This window comes from Antechinus flavipes, chromosome 4 (genome assembly GCF_016432865.1).
Source record: "Antechinus flavipes isolate AdamAnt ecotype Samford, QLD, Australia chromosome 4, AdamAnt_v2, whole genome shotgun sequence".
Taxonomy (NCBI): domain Eukaryota; kingdom Metazoa; phylum Chordata; class Mammalia; order Dasyuromorphia; family Dasyuridae; genus Antechinus; species Antechinus flavipes.
Window position 1 is genome coordinate 467,259,929 of NC_067401.1, and position 19,376 is coordinate 467,279,304.

The following is a 19,376-nucleotide window of genomic DNA, read 5'->3' on the forward strand; positions in this document are numbered from 1 at the left end:
GGTGCTGAAGCATGGTACAGAGCCATCCATGCTCTAGTAATAATGGTTTTGCAGCTGTGTGGAGCATGTGTTAGAAGGAAATGAGACTGAGGACAGTGACTGTGCAGGTAAATAGTAACCAGTGTGACAGTAGCATGAGATTATATATATATATATGTATATATACATATATATATAAAATTTAGATAGACTTGTGGACTTGAAACTAGAAGAGAAGGAAAGAAGGAAGGAAGGAAAGAAAGAAGGAAAGAAGGAAAGAAGGAAGGAAGGGAGAGAGGAAGGGAGTTGGTGTTGTGTTGGTTTAGAAAGTTACATGGATGGTAAGTGGAAACAAAGGGTTCCATAAAGAGCTGATTTGAATATGCATCCAGGAATGGAAAGGGGTGGGGAGGCATGAGAAGTCTACCTTCAGGAGTGAGGGGGATGATAGAAGATGGTTGGGGACAAATGTCAAGTAGAGTTAACCAACCACTGACTGGTACCTCAGGGCTCATGGTCAATGAGTGGCTCAAGTTCACCAGGACAGGGAGTCTACACAGCTGATATGGGAGGGCTCCAAAGGGAAGGATGTGAGGCCGACAGCTGGAAGGAAGCTGAGGAAATGGCAGTGTCAGACCTGTGTGTGATCCTCTGGTCCTGCTCCTTCATTTTGCATAGGAGGAAGCCATCACTAAAGCTTGTTGAGTGACTGGTCTTAGGTCAAGGATGAGAGCACGGAGAGGGGTCCATCTGCCCTTTTCCAACTTGTTCTCCTGGATCATGTTTTGGTCCCAAACTTGGCTGCAACCTGCCCTTTGGCTGAGGGTTTCACTGATTACATGAAGCCATTTTTTTTGATTAAACCAAACAAGGAAGGTGAGCAGAGAGCAAGGAAACAAGGAAGGCCCAACTGAGGGTCTGAACCTCCTGAATGATCCTGAGATGGGACTGAGGAAGCTGGACTGAGATTCTTCCTGCGTCCTCATACGCCCACAGCCATCAGCATGGCCAGCACTCAGGAACACTCTTGTGGAGACTTTAAGGCCTCTCTGAGCATCTATTTAACCCCTCAAAGTCACGCCATGATACCATGCCCTAAGGTTAGGAGGACAGCCTAGCTTGGGCCCCTGTCTTTAAGCAGAACCCTTCCCAAAGTGCTCCAGACAGAAAAAGAGTGCTGAGTACCTGGCCTTCACACGCAGTGCTCCCCCTGTGGTGTCTGAGCCATGGCGAGAGAATTCCCAATGCCGCTCTGCTCAGTCTCCTCCACTCTGTTCTTAAAATCCCTGACTTCCTTCCAAAGTCAGTTCTTTAGCCATCTTTCCCTATAACCCCAATGTCTTGTGTTTCCCCCAGTTACCTTGGATTCATACACATTCATACTTATATTGTGCGTGTTCATATATAAACACATGAAGGTACATGTATAAGCATATCTTTATATTTAATATATGTATAAATATAGGTTGTATGTATATGGAGATATGTACATCTAATCTTTAACCAATGGGAGTTTCTACAATAATTTAAATTGATGAGATTTGACCTTTCAGGTTTATCAAGTTTCTCAAGAAAGTGGATGCTGGCTGGGGTTACAATGTTGTTTTATTTTGGCACGTTTCAGTCCTGTGCATCTCTTCCTTGACCCCATTTTTCTTGGCAACAGGTTTTCTTGGTAAAGATACTCTGGTGATGTTTGCCATTTCATTCTCCAGCCCATTTGAGAGATAAAGAAATTGAGGCAAACAGGTTTAAGTGACTTGCCCAGGTCACATGGTTATGAAGTGCCTGAGGCCATATTTGAACTCTTGAATCTTTCTTATTTCAAGGTGATTGATCCACTGTACCACCCAGCTGCCCCTAGGGTTATAAAGGTCAAGATAATTACAAGACAAAAAAAAATGAACTTTAGGCAAATTTTTCTGGAATATGGATGGTAGATGAAATTTATAAAAACAGGGAATATTAAATACAGCCTGATAAAGTCTGAACAAAACAGAATTAAAATCACTTTTTAATTGTACACAAGTCTAATGACCATTTACTTCTTCAAAACCTTACAGCCAGAAGGCTCTTGATTCCGATGACCAAGTTCTCAAGTTTGCTACAGAAACATAGAGTCCGATCAATCCAAATACCACGATTAAACTGATTGCTTGTTTTTGAACACACGAGACATGTAAAAAAGAAATACCTAATCCTCCAGCATGAGCGTCAATAAGTGATGCAGCCACAGCAATCCCTGTAGGGAGGCCCAGTTCCTTCGCAGCCTCTGGGGTGAGACCTTGCCAAGAGAATCTCCGGGAGACAGCACTTGGGTTCCTGGACAGACAGACAGACAGACAGACAAGAAAATCCAAACCAAACAGAAGAACAAAAAACAGATATGAGTTGTCAAGATTTTTTTCCCCCCACAACAGTATTTCCCTCCTCCAAATTTATGTTAAATACAGAATTCTCTGCCTCGGTTTCCTTAATTGTAAAATGGGAATTATAATGGTATCTCCCACCCAGATTTGTTGTGAAGATTAAATGGGATCAAGGAGTAGACGCTTTAATATATGCATCAGTTCTGGATTGAGGGTAAAAAGAAACCTTAGAAGGTAATCCAGCCTTCCTCCTTGAGAAACAAGAATCCTACACCTGGAAAACGACTCGATCAAATTCTCACAGATAGTAAGCCACCAAGGAAGAGTGAGAGCTCCTTAGTCACCAGATTCTAGCTCTTCCCATTGGACCGTGATTCCTCTCAGCAGATCAGTGAAGTCTAGTTGCTTTTATTAAAGACTTAGGTGTGAGGGCCTCCCTATTTGAATATCAATCTTCAGAATACTTCTACAGGCCCAAAGGGCAGCTCAAACATATGGAAAATTCCATTCAGAGGAAACCCATAATATGCTTAATGCAACTCATCCAGTTGTAAAAAAAAAAAAATAAAATAAAACATTTCTGAGACTGATGTTAAATAAATATTCCTTTAAACTCACACATCCACACAAACAATACTCTTCCTGAGGGGAATATATTTGTAGTGATAGGGAACTGGAGGAAGTCCACTTTGGGAATCACTTCCTGCCAAAGGAAAAAGGGTCTAGTTGTTCCCCCATAACACAATTACAAAAAGGGGCTTTCTCAGAATGAAAAGAAAAGCTCTCTTAAATCTGTGGGCTAATAACCAAGTCATCAGAACGCTCCGATGAGTCAGGAGTTACCATACTGAATGCTTTCCTATGGAGTCTGGACTATGTTAACAACTGTTCAGTTTGAAGGCTCTACCCTTGATCTTGGTTGGTGGTACAACCTTACAGGGGAGGAAAAGGTTATACACGTGAAATAATATGATACAGGTTAGAACTCATCAATCAACATTTTCCCCTATATGAGAAGTTCTAAGTAAAGACTATTTATTTTGTACCTCTCTCCCCTGAAATGAGTACGTTTTATACCAATGTCTATTGATGAAACATCAGATAATTAATAGGCAATATGGAGCTTTGATATCTGTGAATAATAGAATCATCTTTTTGAACTGAAAGATCTTTCAAAGGTTTTCTATTTTAATCTTTTATTTTTATAAATAAGAGGAATTTTGTACAGAGAAGTTGCCTAGAGTAAGCAAAGAGAACAGTGGTTAGAGTGTGGGACCTGAAGTCAAGAACTGAGTTCAAACCTATTTTCAAATGCTCACTAGCTATGTGATCCTAGACAAACCACTTAACCTCTATCTGCCTTTGTTTCCTTAATAATAAAATGGGGGATCATAATAGTACCTCTCTCCCAGATGTGCTGTGGTGATGAAATGTGATTATATTTTTAAAAGCTTTTTGGCAAAAAGTAGGCACTTTAATATATGTTTGTTCCTTTCCTATTTGCCCATCCCTCGTCAAGCTCATATAGTTTGTAAACTGCAATGATAAGAATAAATTATTATCTCATGTAAGTCTCATGAAAATTTGGTGAGGTAGGGTCTACTTACAGGTACTATTATCTCCATTTTTACAGACTAGGAAACTGAGAATCAAAAAGTTTAAATGCTTTCCCACCCACCCCCACCCCATCACAGGCTAAGTATCAAAAGAAATGAATAAATCTGTGCCGAGCACAGATACAAATGTGAAAATATAAAAGCATCAACAGGCCCTGCCCTTACCAGTTTTTTTTTTTTTCCCCCCAGTGGCACAAGAAAATATACATAAACAGTAGTAATCAGGAAAGGGAGTTATGACTTAGAAAGTCACTAGATGGTGAGAAAATGAGAAAACAATCCATTCCCAAAAAGTGGTGGTTATTTGATTACAATTCTCAGACAAAGAGATAGAAGTTCTCAGATAAAGAGATGGACATTCTCAGATAAAAAGATGAAAGTTCTCAGTAAAGAGATGGGAGTTCACAGATAAAGAGAAAGAAGTTCTGAGGTAAAGAGATGGAAAGATGGAGTTGGGGACAGGATCAATAGGACAAGAAATGCAGATTCTGAAGGAATGTCATTTTAAGTGCTTAGTTTCTCTCAGGAATAAACTCTGGAGGTCTGGTGACTGGAAGAGTCAGCAGCATGGTAAAAGGCACAAAGATAGGGTAGATGATAGCTACTAGTACAGTTACAGTAAGAGGACTTGGGTTTGTAGTGTTGTTCTGTGGTGAATCAATCAAGCATCTTGCCAGGATTTCTAAGAAGTGAGAAAGGGACCATTTGCAGATTCCTTCTAGCTGTGATATGGAAGGGAAGGGAAGGGAAGGAAAGGGAAGAGGAGGGAAGAGGAGGGAGAAACATTTATTAAGCATTTCCTATGCATCGGGCACTATGCCATTCAACAAGGATGCAAAAAACAAAAAACAAAAAACAAGGTAGTTTTTGTGGGCGTAAGCATCACATAAATGGAACTCAACAACAGCCAAGGGAGGCAGAGGATGATGATCAGAATGGAGACTGCCTGACTTGGAAGTGTCTGGGAGATGGCTAGTGGCCTCGGGTCAGTTGAGATAAGGTAGAAAAGCTCATGTATCAGAGCCCAGGATGGCAGGAGCAGAGTGGAATGAAGATGAGAAGCAGGGTTCCGAAGGCGTGGTTTGCTTCAGTGACCTGAAGTTCTCCATCAGCCAAAGATATCCTCTGTCCCCTCCAGGCCGAGGCAACGAGACCCTCAGCCAAAGTTGGGTGAAGTTGATGGATGGTTCTGTCTGGTGCGCTGATGAGGTCACAGCTCCTTCGGCTGGTAGGCTGGAGAAAGGCTCCCTGGCTTGGACCTGCCAGGAACTGAGCCGTGGGATCTTGAAGATTGGGCAGTTCTCTCTGCTTGTGTGCCAGGATCTTGACTCTTGGAACTTAGCTAAGCTGAGATCATCTGTCTGGAAGTTCACGTTGATGCTATAGATCCCAGTCCAGCCATGCTTCTCCATCTTGTGTTTTGTTGTCCACAAGTTCACTCCAGGAAAAAAACATCCAACATCATTCACCTGATGTCCCAAGAATACAAATGGGAACTTAACCCATTCACTTGTTTTCTCTTATTCTTGCCATATAAATCCAATATAAATCCAAACTGCCTCTCTGATCTTCCTAAGAAACATCCATGAAGGCACTGGAAATAGTTCTCTATCCTTGTCCTCCACAAGCTTAGATTCTCCTGGATTTGTTCCATGGGGCAAGTCTCAAAATTAAGTTGATGAACAACACATCTGATTTTTCCAGCTTTATTCATAGCCCAGCTAAAAACCCCTTCAAGAAGCCTTTTCCAATCCCCCTTCCTGTTAGCACTTTCCCTCTGGGACCAGGCCATGTTCAGATCTCTCTTGTACACACATTTGTTCGCATGTTGTCTCACCTAATAGATTTTTAGCTCCTTGAAAGCAAGAATTGTCTTTGCCTTAGAATTCGCTGCACTTAGCACAGAACTTCCCACGTAGTCAATATTTAACAAATGCTTGTCCGCTTGACTGGGAGACCCAGTTATTTCTGTTTGGGTTATTATAGAGCCAGGCATTCTAGGCTACAGTGACTCTGATCAAGTGGAGCCCAGGGAATTGTAGCCCATCAAAGAGCTGAGGATTGTTATAATATTTAATCAATCAACAAGAAAAAATTAAGCTCCTACTATGTGCTAGGTATTATTCCTGCTACTGGGAATAAAAAGTAAAGATAATGAAGCAATTTTATTTTCAGTGGGTTTATTCCCAATGTGCAATGTCAACTGAATAAATATAAATAAATAAATAGTAGTTAAGTAAAAGTTAGTTTGGGAGGGCATTAGCAGTAAGGAGGACTAGGAAATGATTCTTATAGAAGGGTAGGTTTGAGCTCTTTAAGAAAGTGATAGAATCTGATGTGGAATCAAAGGAGTGCATTCTAGACAAAAGCTCGGCAACGTGGGAGGAGCAAGACCAGTTGGCCAGATTGCATTGGATTGCTCTTTTGTGCTCATACTCCATTTATCTCAGTTCTTATTAACATCTCCTTGACATCACTTTGAAATGTTTTTCTCCATGCTGTCCTACCTAGAAAGCCATCTCCTGGAACAAAGAATAGTATTTATACTTTTGATTGCCTTGTGGGTGGCTGTTACCATTTCTGAGATGCCATATTTTCTTCTACATCCAAAGGAAATTCCAGATATGTACCTGTGGTCTAGAGTGTGTAATGGTGGAAGGTAGAATGGGAACAGAGAACACATATTAGAATCCTGGAAGCAAGAACACAAATAGGGAATGGTTGATCAACACGGGAAGGCTCGGGGACCAAGACAGCATAAGAGATTCTAGTCCTTTGGATAATAGGTGGCCAACAGGGAGGCTTGGAAATAAAAAAAGAAGAGAAAGCCTGAGGGCCAAAGGCCAAGGTTCCATCACATCAAATGGATGACAACCCCAGGCAATCAACAGGAGAAGATGAGAAATGTCTCACAAGCTACAAGGATGTACCACATAAATGATCAAAAATCATCATATATATGAGAACAAATCATCATGGCTTACTTAGGTGAATGCTGAATCAAAAGTCAGGGGACCAGAACTTTGACTTGTTACATTTGGGGTCAAAGGTGAACCAGTAGAACCTGCCCATATTACAGATGAGGAAATGGAGGCCCAGAGAGAAGCAATTTGCCTAAGGTCTTTCAGGAAGAAGCTAGATTTGAAGTCTTTCAGGGTGACTCTTTTCAGGTTTATTTCATGTTACCTCTCCTTTTATATACTGGACTACATTCTGTTTCCTATACTTAATTTTGTTTAGTCATTTTTCAGTCATGTCCACTCTCCTACCCCATTTGAGATTTTCTTAGCAGAGATACTGAAATAGTTTGCTGTTTCCTTCTCCAGCTCATTTTACAGATGAAAACCTGAGGCAGAAAGTAATGACTTACCCAAAAATCATACAACTGTAAGTACCTGAGATTTGAACTCAGGGTTTGCTGACACTCTATCCATTATACCACCTAGGTATCCATCTACCATTTTGATGTCATTGCTCAGCTGTATACCATATATGCAATGTTCTCCCTCCTTACTTTCATCTGTAGGAATCCCTGGCTCCCATAAAAGCTTAACCCAATTGTCACCTTCTATGTGAAACCGTTCCTGATTCCTTCAATGATGTTAGAGCCTCCCATTAGGCAATTACATTGTATTTGCTGTGGAACAAGCAATGGGGTTTCACCTTGATATGATTAATGGACAGGGAGCAGTAAAGTTTAGTTAGAGCTCAGAGCTAAAAACAAATAACAGTTTGAGATCAGGTTAGACTGCTAAACTGAAGATAATTAGCTAGCATTCGTGTTTTGCGAGAGGTAAGCCCTATTAAGATTGCCATTTTCAGAGTTGAGGAAACTGAGGCAAATAAGAATTAAACAATTTAATTAGATTCTCCCAAATAGGAAGCATCTGAGGCCGGATTTGTATTTGAATCTTTCTGACTTCAGGCCCAATATTTTATCTCCTGTAACACCTGACAGATCAGAAGACTCTGAATTTCAAGCTAGAGTTAGACTCTATAGAAGTGGCAATGGGAAATCACTGGGCACTGGAATGACATGATCCCATCAGTTTCTAGGGCAGATTAACCTGGCATTGGTGTGTCAATGCACTGCCATTGAAGAAAAAGATTGCTGGCTATTGCTGATTTTTGTTGACTTGTCAGTGTGAAAGAAATATCTGTACTATCACTCATTAATGGTTCAGTTGGGATGATTAGCAGGTACATCCTTGGAACATCCAATCCTTTTTTTCCCTCAGTATATCTGATTGTGTTCCATTTTAATCACAACAAGAGGTTGTTATTATTTTTTTAAAAAATGATAAATTCCCAAAGAAATTCAAATAATCAGGATTTTCTGGTGCTCTCAGATCAACTTTTAGAATCATCCAATCAAGCAGTACATGTTTTTTAAGCACTCATGGTGATGGGCATTGGAGATAAAGATAAGAATGAAAATGACCACATTCTCACAGAGTTTACAGTTTTTACTGAAAAAAAAACAACACAAAAGAACTGAAGGCACAACTAAATACAGGGTTCTATTATGGCTGACCAGGTGCCAAGTACAATGCAGAAGGATCTAAAATAGAAATGCAAAAAGCAAAACCAATTTCTTCCCTCAAAATATTTATAAGTCTAATGGAAATAAGCTATGAGAAATTTAATTTAAAAAGCAAAGCTACTTCCGGTTATGGTTTAGCATCCATGTTCAAGTCACCATTGACTTTATTTTTTTTTTTCTTTCATGCCCAAACAGTCACAAAGTCCTATCTTTGTTTTCTTTGCAATAGCTCAGTGTCTTGAGATCTACGTTGGGCTAAGGAAAAAGGCTGATACTAGAATGGACATCCTCTCCTTTTCAACTAATCAGCTAGATGATGCAGTAGAGAAATCAGGAAAACCTAAGTTTAAATCTAACTTCAGATACTTAGGAAACTGTGCTATCCTAAGCAGGTTCCTTAACTTCTATCTGCCTCAGTTTCCTCATCTGTAAAATAGAATTAATAATATGATCCACAACACAGGGTTGTTAAATGAGATTTGGGAAGCACTTAGCACAATGATCAACACATAGTAAGAATAATACTTATTTAATTAAATTTAATCTCAAACTATTTTTTTTTTGTTTTGAGCTCTGATCTCTGGCTAATAAATTTAAATTAAATTAATTTAATTAATACTTAATTAATAAATTCTTCTCCTCTTCCCTGACCACTTCAGGTGATGTAAAACTGAAATGAAACAGTCTCTACCTGAAAGGGATTAAGTTCAATCAAAGAATATATGCAAGGCAATTTAGGCCAAGGGCTTGGAGTTAGAAAATGAGCTTCTTGAAGGCAGGACTATGTTATTTTTGTGTTTGTTGTCTCAGAGGGTTGCATAGTGCCCAATTTAGAGTAAGAATTGAATAACTAACTTTTCATTCTTTGACCCTTAAGTTCACCTCTTCCTTCTTCTTCTTATTATTATCCTTATTTCATTCCAGTTGAATATTAATTATAGCATAATACTAAATTCATCACTGTATTCCTTTCCCAAAACATTCTGGCTAATAATATTTTAGCATTTTCTGTCTTAAATAGTGATACATATATAATTTATTTATTTTTCTGCAGCAATTAGGTCACACAGCCAGGAAGTGTTAAGTGTCTGAGACCAGATTGGAACTCAGGTCCTCCTGACTTCAGGGCTGGTGCTCTATCCACTGCACCACCTCGATGCCCTGATACATACATAACTTAAAATAAAACTTTGGGGATGTATGTGGAAAGGCATAATCAGGGAAGGGCCGATGTGCTGTGTTCCATAGCAGAAGATCTAGAGAGTGAGCATAGAGTACTTCATGCCCTACTTTTTTGTCCTGATGTAGCCTTGAGAATCTTGTTTCTTCTATTAATGATCTCAATCTAGATGAGTTGACCCTTGACCCACTGGAGGCTACCACCTATACTTGCACCAGGGGAGGAAATGTTAGCTATGTTTCTATGCAGGTATCACCACAGCCTTGCTCCTCAATAGTAAAGCAGGTAAAGGAGCCCAGGGGACTCCAAGCTGACACATCTGCCACCATTTTCCTAAAACATGTCTCCTAATCCCTTCAGGGGTTGACAGCACAATTGTGCAGGTGGCTCATGAATTCCCCCAGGTCCTTCTAAACCGAAACCCTTTGCACATCATTGTTAGAATTGAAACCAATCAAAAGCTACGGTGCACAATTATTGGATGGTTTGGTCTTCAACTACCCAACCAACCGCCAGATTGGGGTTACTATTACACAAAATCCTTCCCTAACAGTTTTTCAATTATTTACGTCTAATGAGAACTTAGGGATGGTTTCTCTCTCTCTCTCTTTCTCTCTCTCTCTCTCTCTCTCTCTCTCTCTCTCTCTCTCTCTCTCTCTCACACACACACACACACACACACACACATACACTCTTTCCTGATGTCAACAGCAAAAATTAATGACTGTATGGATTGCTGGGAGACAGAGATATATTATGATGGTCAACAGAACAGTGTTTCTCCTCAGGAGGCAGAAGGTAGGGTGCGGTTTACATACCCCTAAGGTATCACAGGCTTCCTTTGTTTTTGGGAAAACAGCTAAATAAACCTTCCTTAATTCCAGGCCAGTATTTGCCAGAGTGGAGAAGGAAAGCAGAGCTCCCAGAGAGATCAGAAAAAAGGCTTAGACATTAGATGTGGGCAGGCTAGAAACTGGATCCCTTGTGCTCGGTAATCTGTACCTCTGACTCTGCAAGAAGGTGCTTCTTACCACAGAGGCATTGTGGGAAAGATTGGGCTGTGCTAACTGACACTTAGATGGGACAAAGGAAAGGGAAAACTGGTTGTGCAGTCCTGGGTCTTTCTCAATCTGTAGCCACAAATATTATATCATTTTTGCCTTTATTAGTAGCAATGTCGTTATCACTACATACTGTTATGATTATTCTATAATATACATCAAGAAAACAATAGATTTATATAAATAAAATGTGAGAGGTTATGTGAGATTGACGTGACTTATAATATATGGACCTGAGAATTAGAATTGAGTTCAAGAATACAATCTAGGCAATTCGAAGCCTATTTTGCCACAGAAGTGGTGTCTATCTACATATTTAGAGGTAATTTTCCCACTGGGGAAATCATAGGTTGGACCCCGAAACCCCTAATCACTAAGGGTATCCTTAAATTGGGTGAGATATGGCCAATTGTAAGAGTCTAACCTGGTAGTGTGTGTGTGTGTGTGTGTGTGTGTGTGTGTGTGTGTGTGTGTGTAGGGTGTATAAGGGATTGAAAGAATCACTCCAGAATCTTGATACAGATATAATGTAACTCAATAGGTAAAAATCATTTATTAAGATCCAACATTGTAACTGAACAATAACAAGTAAGAATCAGGAGGAATGGGTTTATGTACTGACTTTGGATAAAGCTCATTTTTTTTTTTTGTCACCTGTGAAATAATCAAGACAGTCTCAATGATCTCCGTTTGATTCTATGACTACCACTAATTTAGATGTCAAAGATGATCTAAATGTAAGATATGAAAAAGAAGGGATGCTCTAAGAAATGAAGTTCTGGCAAAGCAATTTTTAAATTGTCCTGATGAGAAAGGAAAAAAAAAAAAAGGTTTCATTCATTGGTATGATTATATGGGAAGCTGATGAATTCAGACTTTAAAAATAATAAAGAAACATTGAAATAAGGTCATATAATAAAATGTGAATATGAAAAAGTAAAAAAAAAAAAAAAAAGACCCAACATTGTGTAAAGCATTACTAGACACTGAGGATAAAAAAACAAACAAACAACAACAACAACAACAACAACAAAAACAAAAACAAAAACAAAAACAAAAACAAAAACAAAACAAAACAAAACAAAACAAAACAAAACAAACAAACAAAAAAAAAAACAGTTCCTGCCCTCAGGTGCCTTGCATTTTCTTGAAGGATATAATTTGTGTAGAAACAAAATGTATGTATACAGATAGGTACATATGTATGTACCAATGAAAGATCTTAGCTAAAAAACACTAAGGTTTCTTTCCACTTCTGGGGCCATTTCCAGTCATCCTGATCTATATCTTGCCACTGGACCTAGATGGCTCTGGAGGGGAAAGTGAGGCAGGTGACCTTGCACAGCCCTCCCTCACTTAAATCCAATTCACTTGCCAGTTATAGAATCACGTTCCTGATGTCATGGTGCTTTAGAGAATGAAAAATAAACACGTGTAATGTTCTCTCTAAAATGTAATGTTCTCTGTTGAGGTTTTCTTGGGGTCTCTGGAGGCAGCCTTTGTTTCAGTTCAATAATCACCACACTAGTAGCCAGGGGTTAAAGTCCAAATCCTTTACTGTCTCCTTCAAAGTCTTGTCTTCTTCACTTGGGGCTTGGCTAGTTTTTTTTTTTTTTTTTTTTTTTTTTTTTCTGGAGGCCTATCTCTCTCCTTGATTCCAAGAGCTTGAGCTCCCTCCTGCCTTCTCTGGCTTCTAAATCTCCCTGACTCCCAAGGGTTTGTGCTTCGGCCTCCAGCCACATCAAAGGTGGAAGATGGAATGAATCTGTCTCAGCCTCCCGGAATTTCTAGTGCTCTTGTCCCTTCTGGCCCTGAAAGCTTCTCCCTTATATGCCCCACACTGAGTACAAACCAATCATCCTATCACTAGGAAACCATTATTTGTGGTAGGATTAAATCAATGCTAAACTCGATTTAACCATTGTTTCCTCAACAAACATAGTAACTTGTTTCAAGTTCTGGCCCATAACATCTCCTTGTAGGGTTAAATCACTCATACTAAACCATGCAAAATTAGATAACTACGGTTTCTATCAATTCCACTGACTTAGCTCCTTGTAAGAATCCTTTGTTTCAAGTTCAGAGATTTGGCCCATAACAAACATGTATGTACACAGTTACATGTGGAAACATATTCACTCAGATTAGCAAATACACATATGAGAGAAGGGAAGAGGAGGGAAAGAAACAGAGGGGAGGGGAGGGAGGAGGGAAAAGAGGTGGAAAAAAGGAGAGGGGAGGGGATGAGAAGGGAGGGATGGGGAGAAATAGGATTTGGACCCAGATTTCTAATTTAGAGCCAGTGTTCATTCCACTGCATTGTTCCATAGAGAGGAAGCCTAGGGGCTGAGATTCCAACTGCCATTTCCCTTTTCCTCCTATACCACACTGCCTTTATTCTCTGGATCATTTCTCACGATCCTTTTTTTTTTTTCCTTGACTTAGATCAGAATTGATGTCCTTAGGAGAAGAACAATCTGATAGTTACAATTGTTATATCTGGGTAAATAAGAGGAACGTTCTAACCAGATTCAGTCCATTCTACGAAAAGAACGTCAGTCACTGGGAAGGATGATAAAGTATTCATGATACAAGCTTTCTAACGTTGCATACTTCTATTTGTCCCCATCTCTCTAGTTCCTTTTCCAAGTCACACATCTGAAATGTGCAGAGATATTTTCCTCCATGTTATTTTAAGGCCAAAGTGTTTGCTTCCAAATAAAAATGTTTATTTTATCAGAAAACCTCTTGGCTGTTAAGATGGTCAATATTTTCAAGATGCTTAGTATATGGTTCCTCCCACTGCTCTCAGAAGACAGCACACAAGGTGCCAGGAATATCAAAAATTGGTTTGGCCAGTCAAAAATGCATACATTTTTATAGGTAAGATAGTGTTATGGAATTTTTTTTTCTTCTGATAACGTTCAGTGTTTCAAGGTGGCTGAGAAGTCCAAGGCTCCGAAGTGAACAATTTCCTCAGTCATCCCACAACTTCACCTACTTGATGCCAAACATCTGGACATTTAGAAACATCTGGGCATTCCGTGCCATGTAGACAAAACATATGTTCCGGATGACTGCCCGGATTTTTCCATTTTCATCCAGATGTTATGGCGTCATATATAGAGAAATCAATTTTTCACTTGCCCATGGAAACAAGCTGAAAACAGGAATACTCCTGGAGAGTTTTCCTTAGTTTTACCTAGAATATAATAAGATACTGATGCTCTATGGAAGCTAAATGGCATACTGTTCACTTCATTAAAACGAGGGTGAAACATCCCAGAAAAGAGATGAGAAAATCCAGTCCTTTCCATATTTCTTCACAGAACTAACTCTCTGTCTCTCTCTTTGTCTTTATCTGTGAATATGAATAGGAAAATAAATATGTACTATCTACTTTATGCTGAACAAATCTTTTTTTTTTCTCTTTATTCTTTATTCTTTAAAAAAAAAAACAGTTCAAGGAATAAAAGAATTGACTGGGATATATTTATGAATAAAGGTAAGAAAAAAAGTATCAATTAAAATGAATTTTCTTTAAAAATGAACCAGATGGTCTTTAAGGTCTCTTCTTGCTTTAAATCTAAGATTGGATGATATTCAGAAAGTGATTATTGCTTTTGAAATGTTTCCCACCTAGCACACACAAAACCCATCTGATAAGTTTTAATTAAAAAGGGAAAAAAAAAATTCTTATACCATTCGGATGAAACTAGGTACACAACTCTATCAATTAGATTGTCTTTATTCCCAGAATTGGTGTTTTTTGTTTTCTTAATAAGATTAGCAACTTCAGTTCCAAGGATCCCACACACACACCTTTTTTTAGAATCTAGTTTACAAAAGGAAAGAGCTGTCTGACCCTTTTCCTCTTCTTCTTGAAACCTGCACTGGAATTTGCTCTGATCGTGTTTTCTTTAAAGAATTCATGTGGTTATCGGGGACCCTCCACCTTCTCTGCCATCACCATGACAACCAGCTATTTACCAGACCTAACAGTCAGGGCAGACAACAATGCATCCCTTCAGCTGGAGGCCTGAGCATAACTTTCAGTGCATAAGCTAGTATTTAATGAGATTCAACTTTGAACCTTTGTATGAGTGTATGGATGTTTAAGAAAAGCAACAACAAAAACAAACCAACCAACTAAAAAATGAGAAGTGGTCAATTCGGCAGTAAGGATGCTGACTCAGTAGGATGACAAACTTCTTATTGAGTCTGGTTTTTAACCTGCTGTGCAGAGCTCAGTTCCATTATGTATGTGCTTGTTTGTGTGTGAATGAATGTGCACACTATTGTGTTTGGCTGTGAAACTGAGTAGAAAACAGGAAACAAATAGAAAATGCCACCTGATCTAGGCAATATAGCTAGGAGATTTGTATCTGTCCCTTAAAAGGAAGTCTAAATTCATCTGGATAACTGTCTGTGATCATGTGTGTCTTGTCACATAGGGCTAAAAGTTTTGAGTTGAAAGAGACTTTAGAGATCTTTAGCCCAAATGGTTTTACAAATGAGGAAACTGAGGTCCAGAGAAGATAAGTCAAGTTCATATAGGGTCATTGGATCACAAAGGTAGACTGGAGAAGAACTTGGAGGACATTTAGTCACAAGATGAATGAATGGATTGTTGGTCAAATGAAAAAGCATTAATTAAGTGCTTATCATATACCAAACAGTATAGTGAGACTGGGGTAAAAAATGTAGAAACAAGAAAATATCTTTCCTCAAGGAGTTTATTTTTTAATCAAGACCCATGAGGGAATCAGGGAGGGGCACTTGGTCCAAAAATGTACAGGGATGGAAAATAGAGTCACAGAGGAATAGACTGAACTATGCAATCTGCAAGCAATGGTATAGTTGATAGGATCATAGTTCATGATTCCAGAATTGGGAAAGTAGGGTAAAAGAATAAAACATAAACCCTTTGCATTGAGGGAGTTGATAAGGAAACTGTGAAGGAGATGATCAGAGAGGAAGAGATAAAGCAAAAAGCTTTCTGGAAATAATATTCAGAAAGACACAGTCACCAATCAAGACAGTTAAACTCCAGGGTCAAAGTCCCTCCCTTACTATTTGCTGTTTCTGACAAATTTGACAAGGTGATTGGCAAAGAGATTCTGAAGAAGTTGATTGAGAAGGCAAGGGTCATTGGATCATGGATTTAGAGCCACCCAGTACAGTCTCTTCATTTTAAAAATGAGGAAAGTAAGGAACTGATTAAGTTACCTGCTCAGCTACTTGGTGGCTGAGGATTCGAACTGAAGCACTACTGACTCCTAGTACGGTCTCCCATTTATTAAGCATTCAGCCTTTCACCCCTTAATTTTTCTAGTTAAGAAGTCGAAGCCAACTTGTACAGTGTCATGTAGGCAATACAAAGAAAAATCAAAATTAGAACATAGATTTGCTGGCTTCAAGTCCAGCACCTTGGCCAGCTGTGGGCACATTACATCTCAGATACTGGACAAAATGGCCTATACTAAATTTATGACCCTGAGTCTTAATTATCCAATCTTTTGAATGGAACAGGTATTACAATCATATATTAAATCTTCATCTCATGGAAGTTCTGCAGGAGTAACTTCTTGTTCTACTACAACTTATTGTCTTCCTCAAATTACCTAAATTCCCAGTGAAGGGGGAGTGAAACTGTGTTCCCTTTAAAATTTTCACTCTGAAATTATGTCCCCTTTGAAGAAGAGATCAGGGTTTCCCCAGGCTCTAAGGAGTCTAGAGAGAGGGCCCATCCTTCCAGGATGAGAGAAGCAACACTATTCAAGGACAAATCAACTTCGATTGATCGTCTGGAAAAGTCACATCCTTATTCAGGGAATTCTAAATTTTCATTCAGTTGAGAAATTCTGGTCTGATCAGCTCAGGCTGTCCCAGCCCCCCACCAAGAGATACCCATATAACAGGTTTTCTTTTACTCATTTCTTTGCAGAAGGTCCAAAGCAGCTTGCTTAGCTGCTAGGACCCTGCCTAATGAGAAGGCATTCTCTTCTCAGTGCCAGCCTCCATTTCCCTAATAGGACTTTGCCACTAAAGAAGTCAGTCTCTTAGCAAAACTGGCTTCCTATCCAACAATAAACTTCCATTTTTGCCAATTAATATTTTAGGTCTGTGAATTCCTTCACGAAGAACCTGAGCCTCTGACCAAAAGGGGATTTCTACAACTCTCTAATGGCCACTAACCTCATCATCAGTGTTTTCATTGGATACCTTGGCTTCCTAGCATCTGGCTTCATTCTGGTTTTCTTTATTGGAGTCTATCCTACTTTGTTTCTTTTGTTACTCTTGGTTAGATTCAGCTACTATCTTATTCCAGCCTACAGGTTTCCTCAATATTGATGCAAATTTAAATATTATGTAAACATTTACATAACATTACCATTCCTAATACAAGTAATACCAGGTAATATCTGATAAACTCGGGGCATATTTTAAGAGAACCAAGGAACAAAACTAATAATCAGGACCCAGAATAGGAAAAGGTAATTACTCTGAGAGGAAGCTGAGTCAGGAACACACATGGTTAAGTATTACAGTGGTAGAAAAAATAGAAATTTATTTAAAGTCAGTTATTAATTTAATTACTTAAAATTAATTTTAAAAAGAAAAAAAAATGTCAGTAATCAGAATATCTGAGCACAAATCCTGTTTCGGCCACTTACTAGCAATCTGACCTTGGGCATGTTGACTTCAACTTTAAATCCCTTTCAACTCTCTAAAAAGTAGAGGGATAAGGAAAGGCTTTCTTTGAGAGGGAGGAAGTCATCTTCAGAGGCAGAGTTGGTCAAGGAGGCATCACAGGCTTAGAAAACCAGAGGCAAAGGCAAGGGGACAGGATATGAAATTTGAACAAAACCAAACAGCTAGTAGACTGTTTAATCAGAATAGTGAGTGTACAAATAGGAGTCATGTGAAATAAGGGAAAGGTGACATATAATAGGTGGCTTTCAATTTCAGGTTGAGGATTTTTTTTTTTAACATTTTAACAGAAATAGGTAAACACTGAAACTTCCTGAATAAGGGCCTGAAACAGTCAGATCTTCTTTTTAGGTCCTTTAAGTTGGCAGCTATGAAAAGAAGATTGGAAAGGGAAAAGATTAAAGGTGAAGAGACCCTTTAGGAAGCTAGTGTCCTGGTTTCAGTCAGAGATAAAGATGTCTCAGATTACAATTAGAAAGAACCACTCAAGAAGCAGCAGTCAATCAATACACGTTTATTAAGTGCCTACTATGAGTCAGGCACTATGCTAAGCATTGGCATGTAATAGAAATATTCTTGATCATAATTAGTGACTGACTGGATGTGGGGGTGATGGAGAAGCAAATGTTAAGGATAACTCCAAAGTAATAAACCTGGGAAGCTGAAAAAATGGTGATAGTCTTGACAGAAATCAGTAAATCAAGAAGAAGGGTGGCTTTGGGGGAACTGTAATAATTTCTGTTTTAGATATGTTGAGTTTTTGATGGGCCATCCAAATAGATATATCCAGCAGAGAGACGGAGATGAGGCCTTGGAACTTGAAAAAAACAATTAGTGCTGAATAGGTATAAAATAGTTATCTGCACAAAAGTGATAACTAATTATCCTGATGAAAACACCCAACATGCAGTTGGGAACATGGGATGGGGACTTAGCAATGAGAACATGAAAAACCAGAATAGCCAGGGAAGCAGGTTGATTGATCTACAATGTCAGAAAGCAACAGTCATAGTCCATTACTGCCCTAGACAGAATACCACCTTCCCCCATTCTGAAGAGAGGCAGCAGAGAAGGGGATCCCATCTTTGGCCAGATGGTTAAGTCGTTATCAGGTGATGGCAGGTTTGTCTATGTTGGAATGACAATGAAAAAGGCAGATGGATGGAATTTCTCTTTGGCTCCAGCTGATGGTTCTGAGCACTGAGGTTATTTTTGTGAGCTTCTCTACTGAATGGAAACCATTTTCCAAAGTCAACAGTGATCTCTAAATCACCCATCTCATGTCCTGTTCTCAATACTTATTCTCAATCTCTTTGTACACTCTGACATGGTTGATCACCCTTTTCTTCTAGATACTCTTTTTTTTTTCAGTATACTTTTTTCCTTTGTTTTTGGAGGTGGGTGGGGGGAGAGACCCTGCATATACAGGTCTCATAATCTTATACGTAATAGCATGATTGCTCAATTACTTGACACAAGGTTCTTCCTGTTGCATCACTCCTCCATTCTGCTATCAAAAGGATGCTCCTAAAGCAGAAATCTGCCCATGTCATGTCTTGTTTGAATAACTTCCATTGGCCCTCTATTTCCCTCTGGTTTTTAAAGCCTTTCATCAATGACACTCTTTCTATCTTGACAATCTCCCTATACTTTCTTCCCCTTCACCCACCTAATGATCAGAGGAACCACTGGCCTATGGTTTTTCACACCCCAAGGATTTTCCCTGGTCTTCATTTTCCTCTGCCTGAAAGCTTCTCCTCCTTGCCTCTACCTCCTGATTTTCTTGGCTTCCTTCAAGTCCCAGCTAAAATCTCACCTTCTATGAGAAACCTTTTCTGTCTCACTTTAATGCTAGCGTATTCCCTCTGAGATTACGCCCTTGATTTATCTGATAAAAGTCTTGTTTATACACTA

The 19,376-nt window shown here is 39.1% G+C and overlaps 1 protein-coding gene across 1 annotated transcript in view; it reads right to left on the minus strand.

Moving 5' to 3' along the window:
- The window catches only part of FGGY (FGGY carbohydrate kinase domain containing), a 518,439-nt gene that overhangs the window by 223,197 nt on the left and 275,866 nt on the right, over window positions 1-19,376 (minus strand). Inside the window, 2 exon segments of the mRNA XM_051999569.1 lie at window positions 2,174-2,266; window positions 2,269-2,301. Coding sequence (XP_051855529.1) covers window positions 2,174-2,266; window positions 2,269-2,301 — 126 coding nt within the window.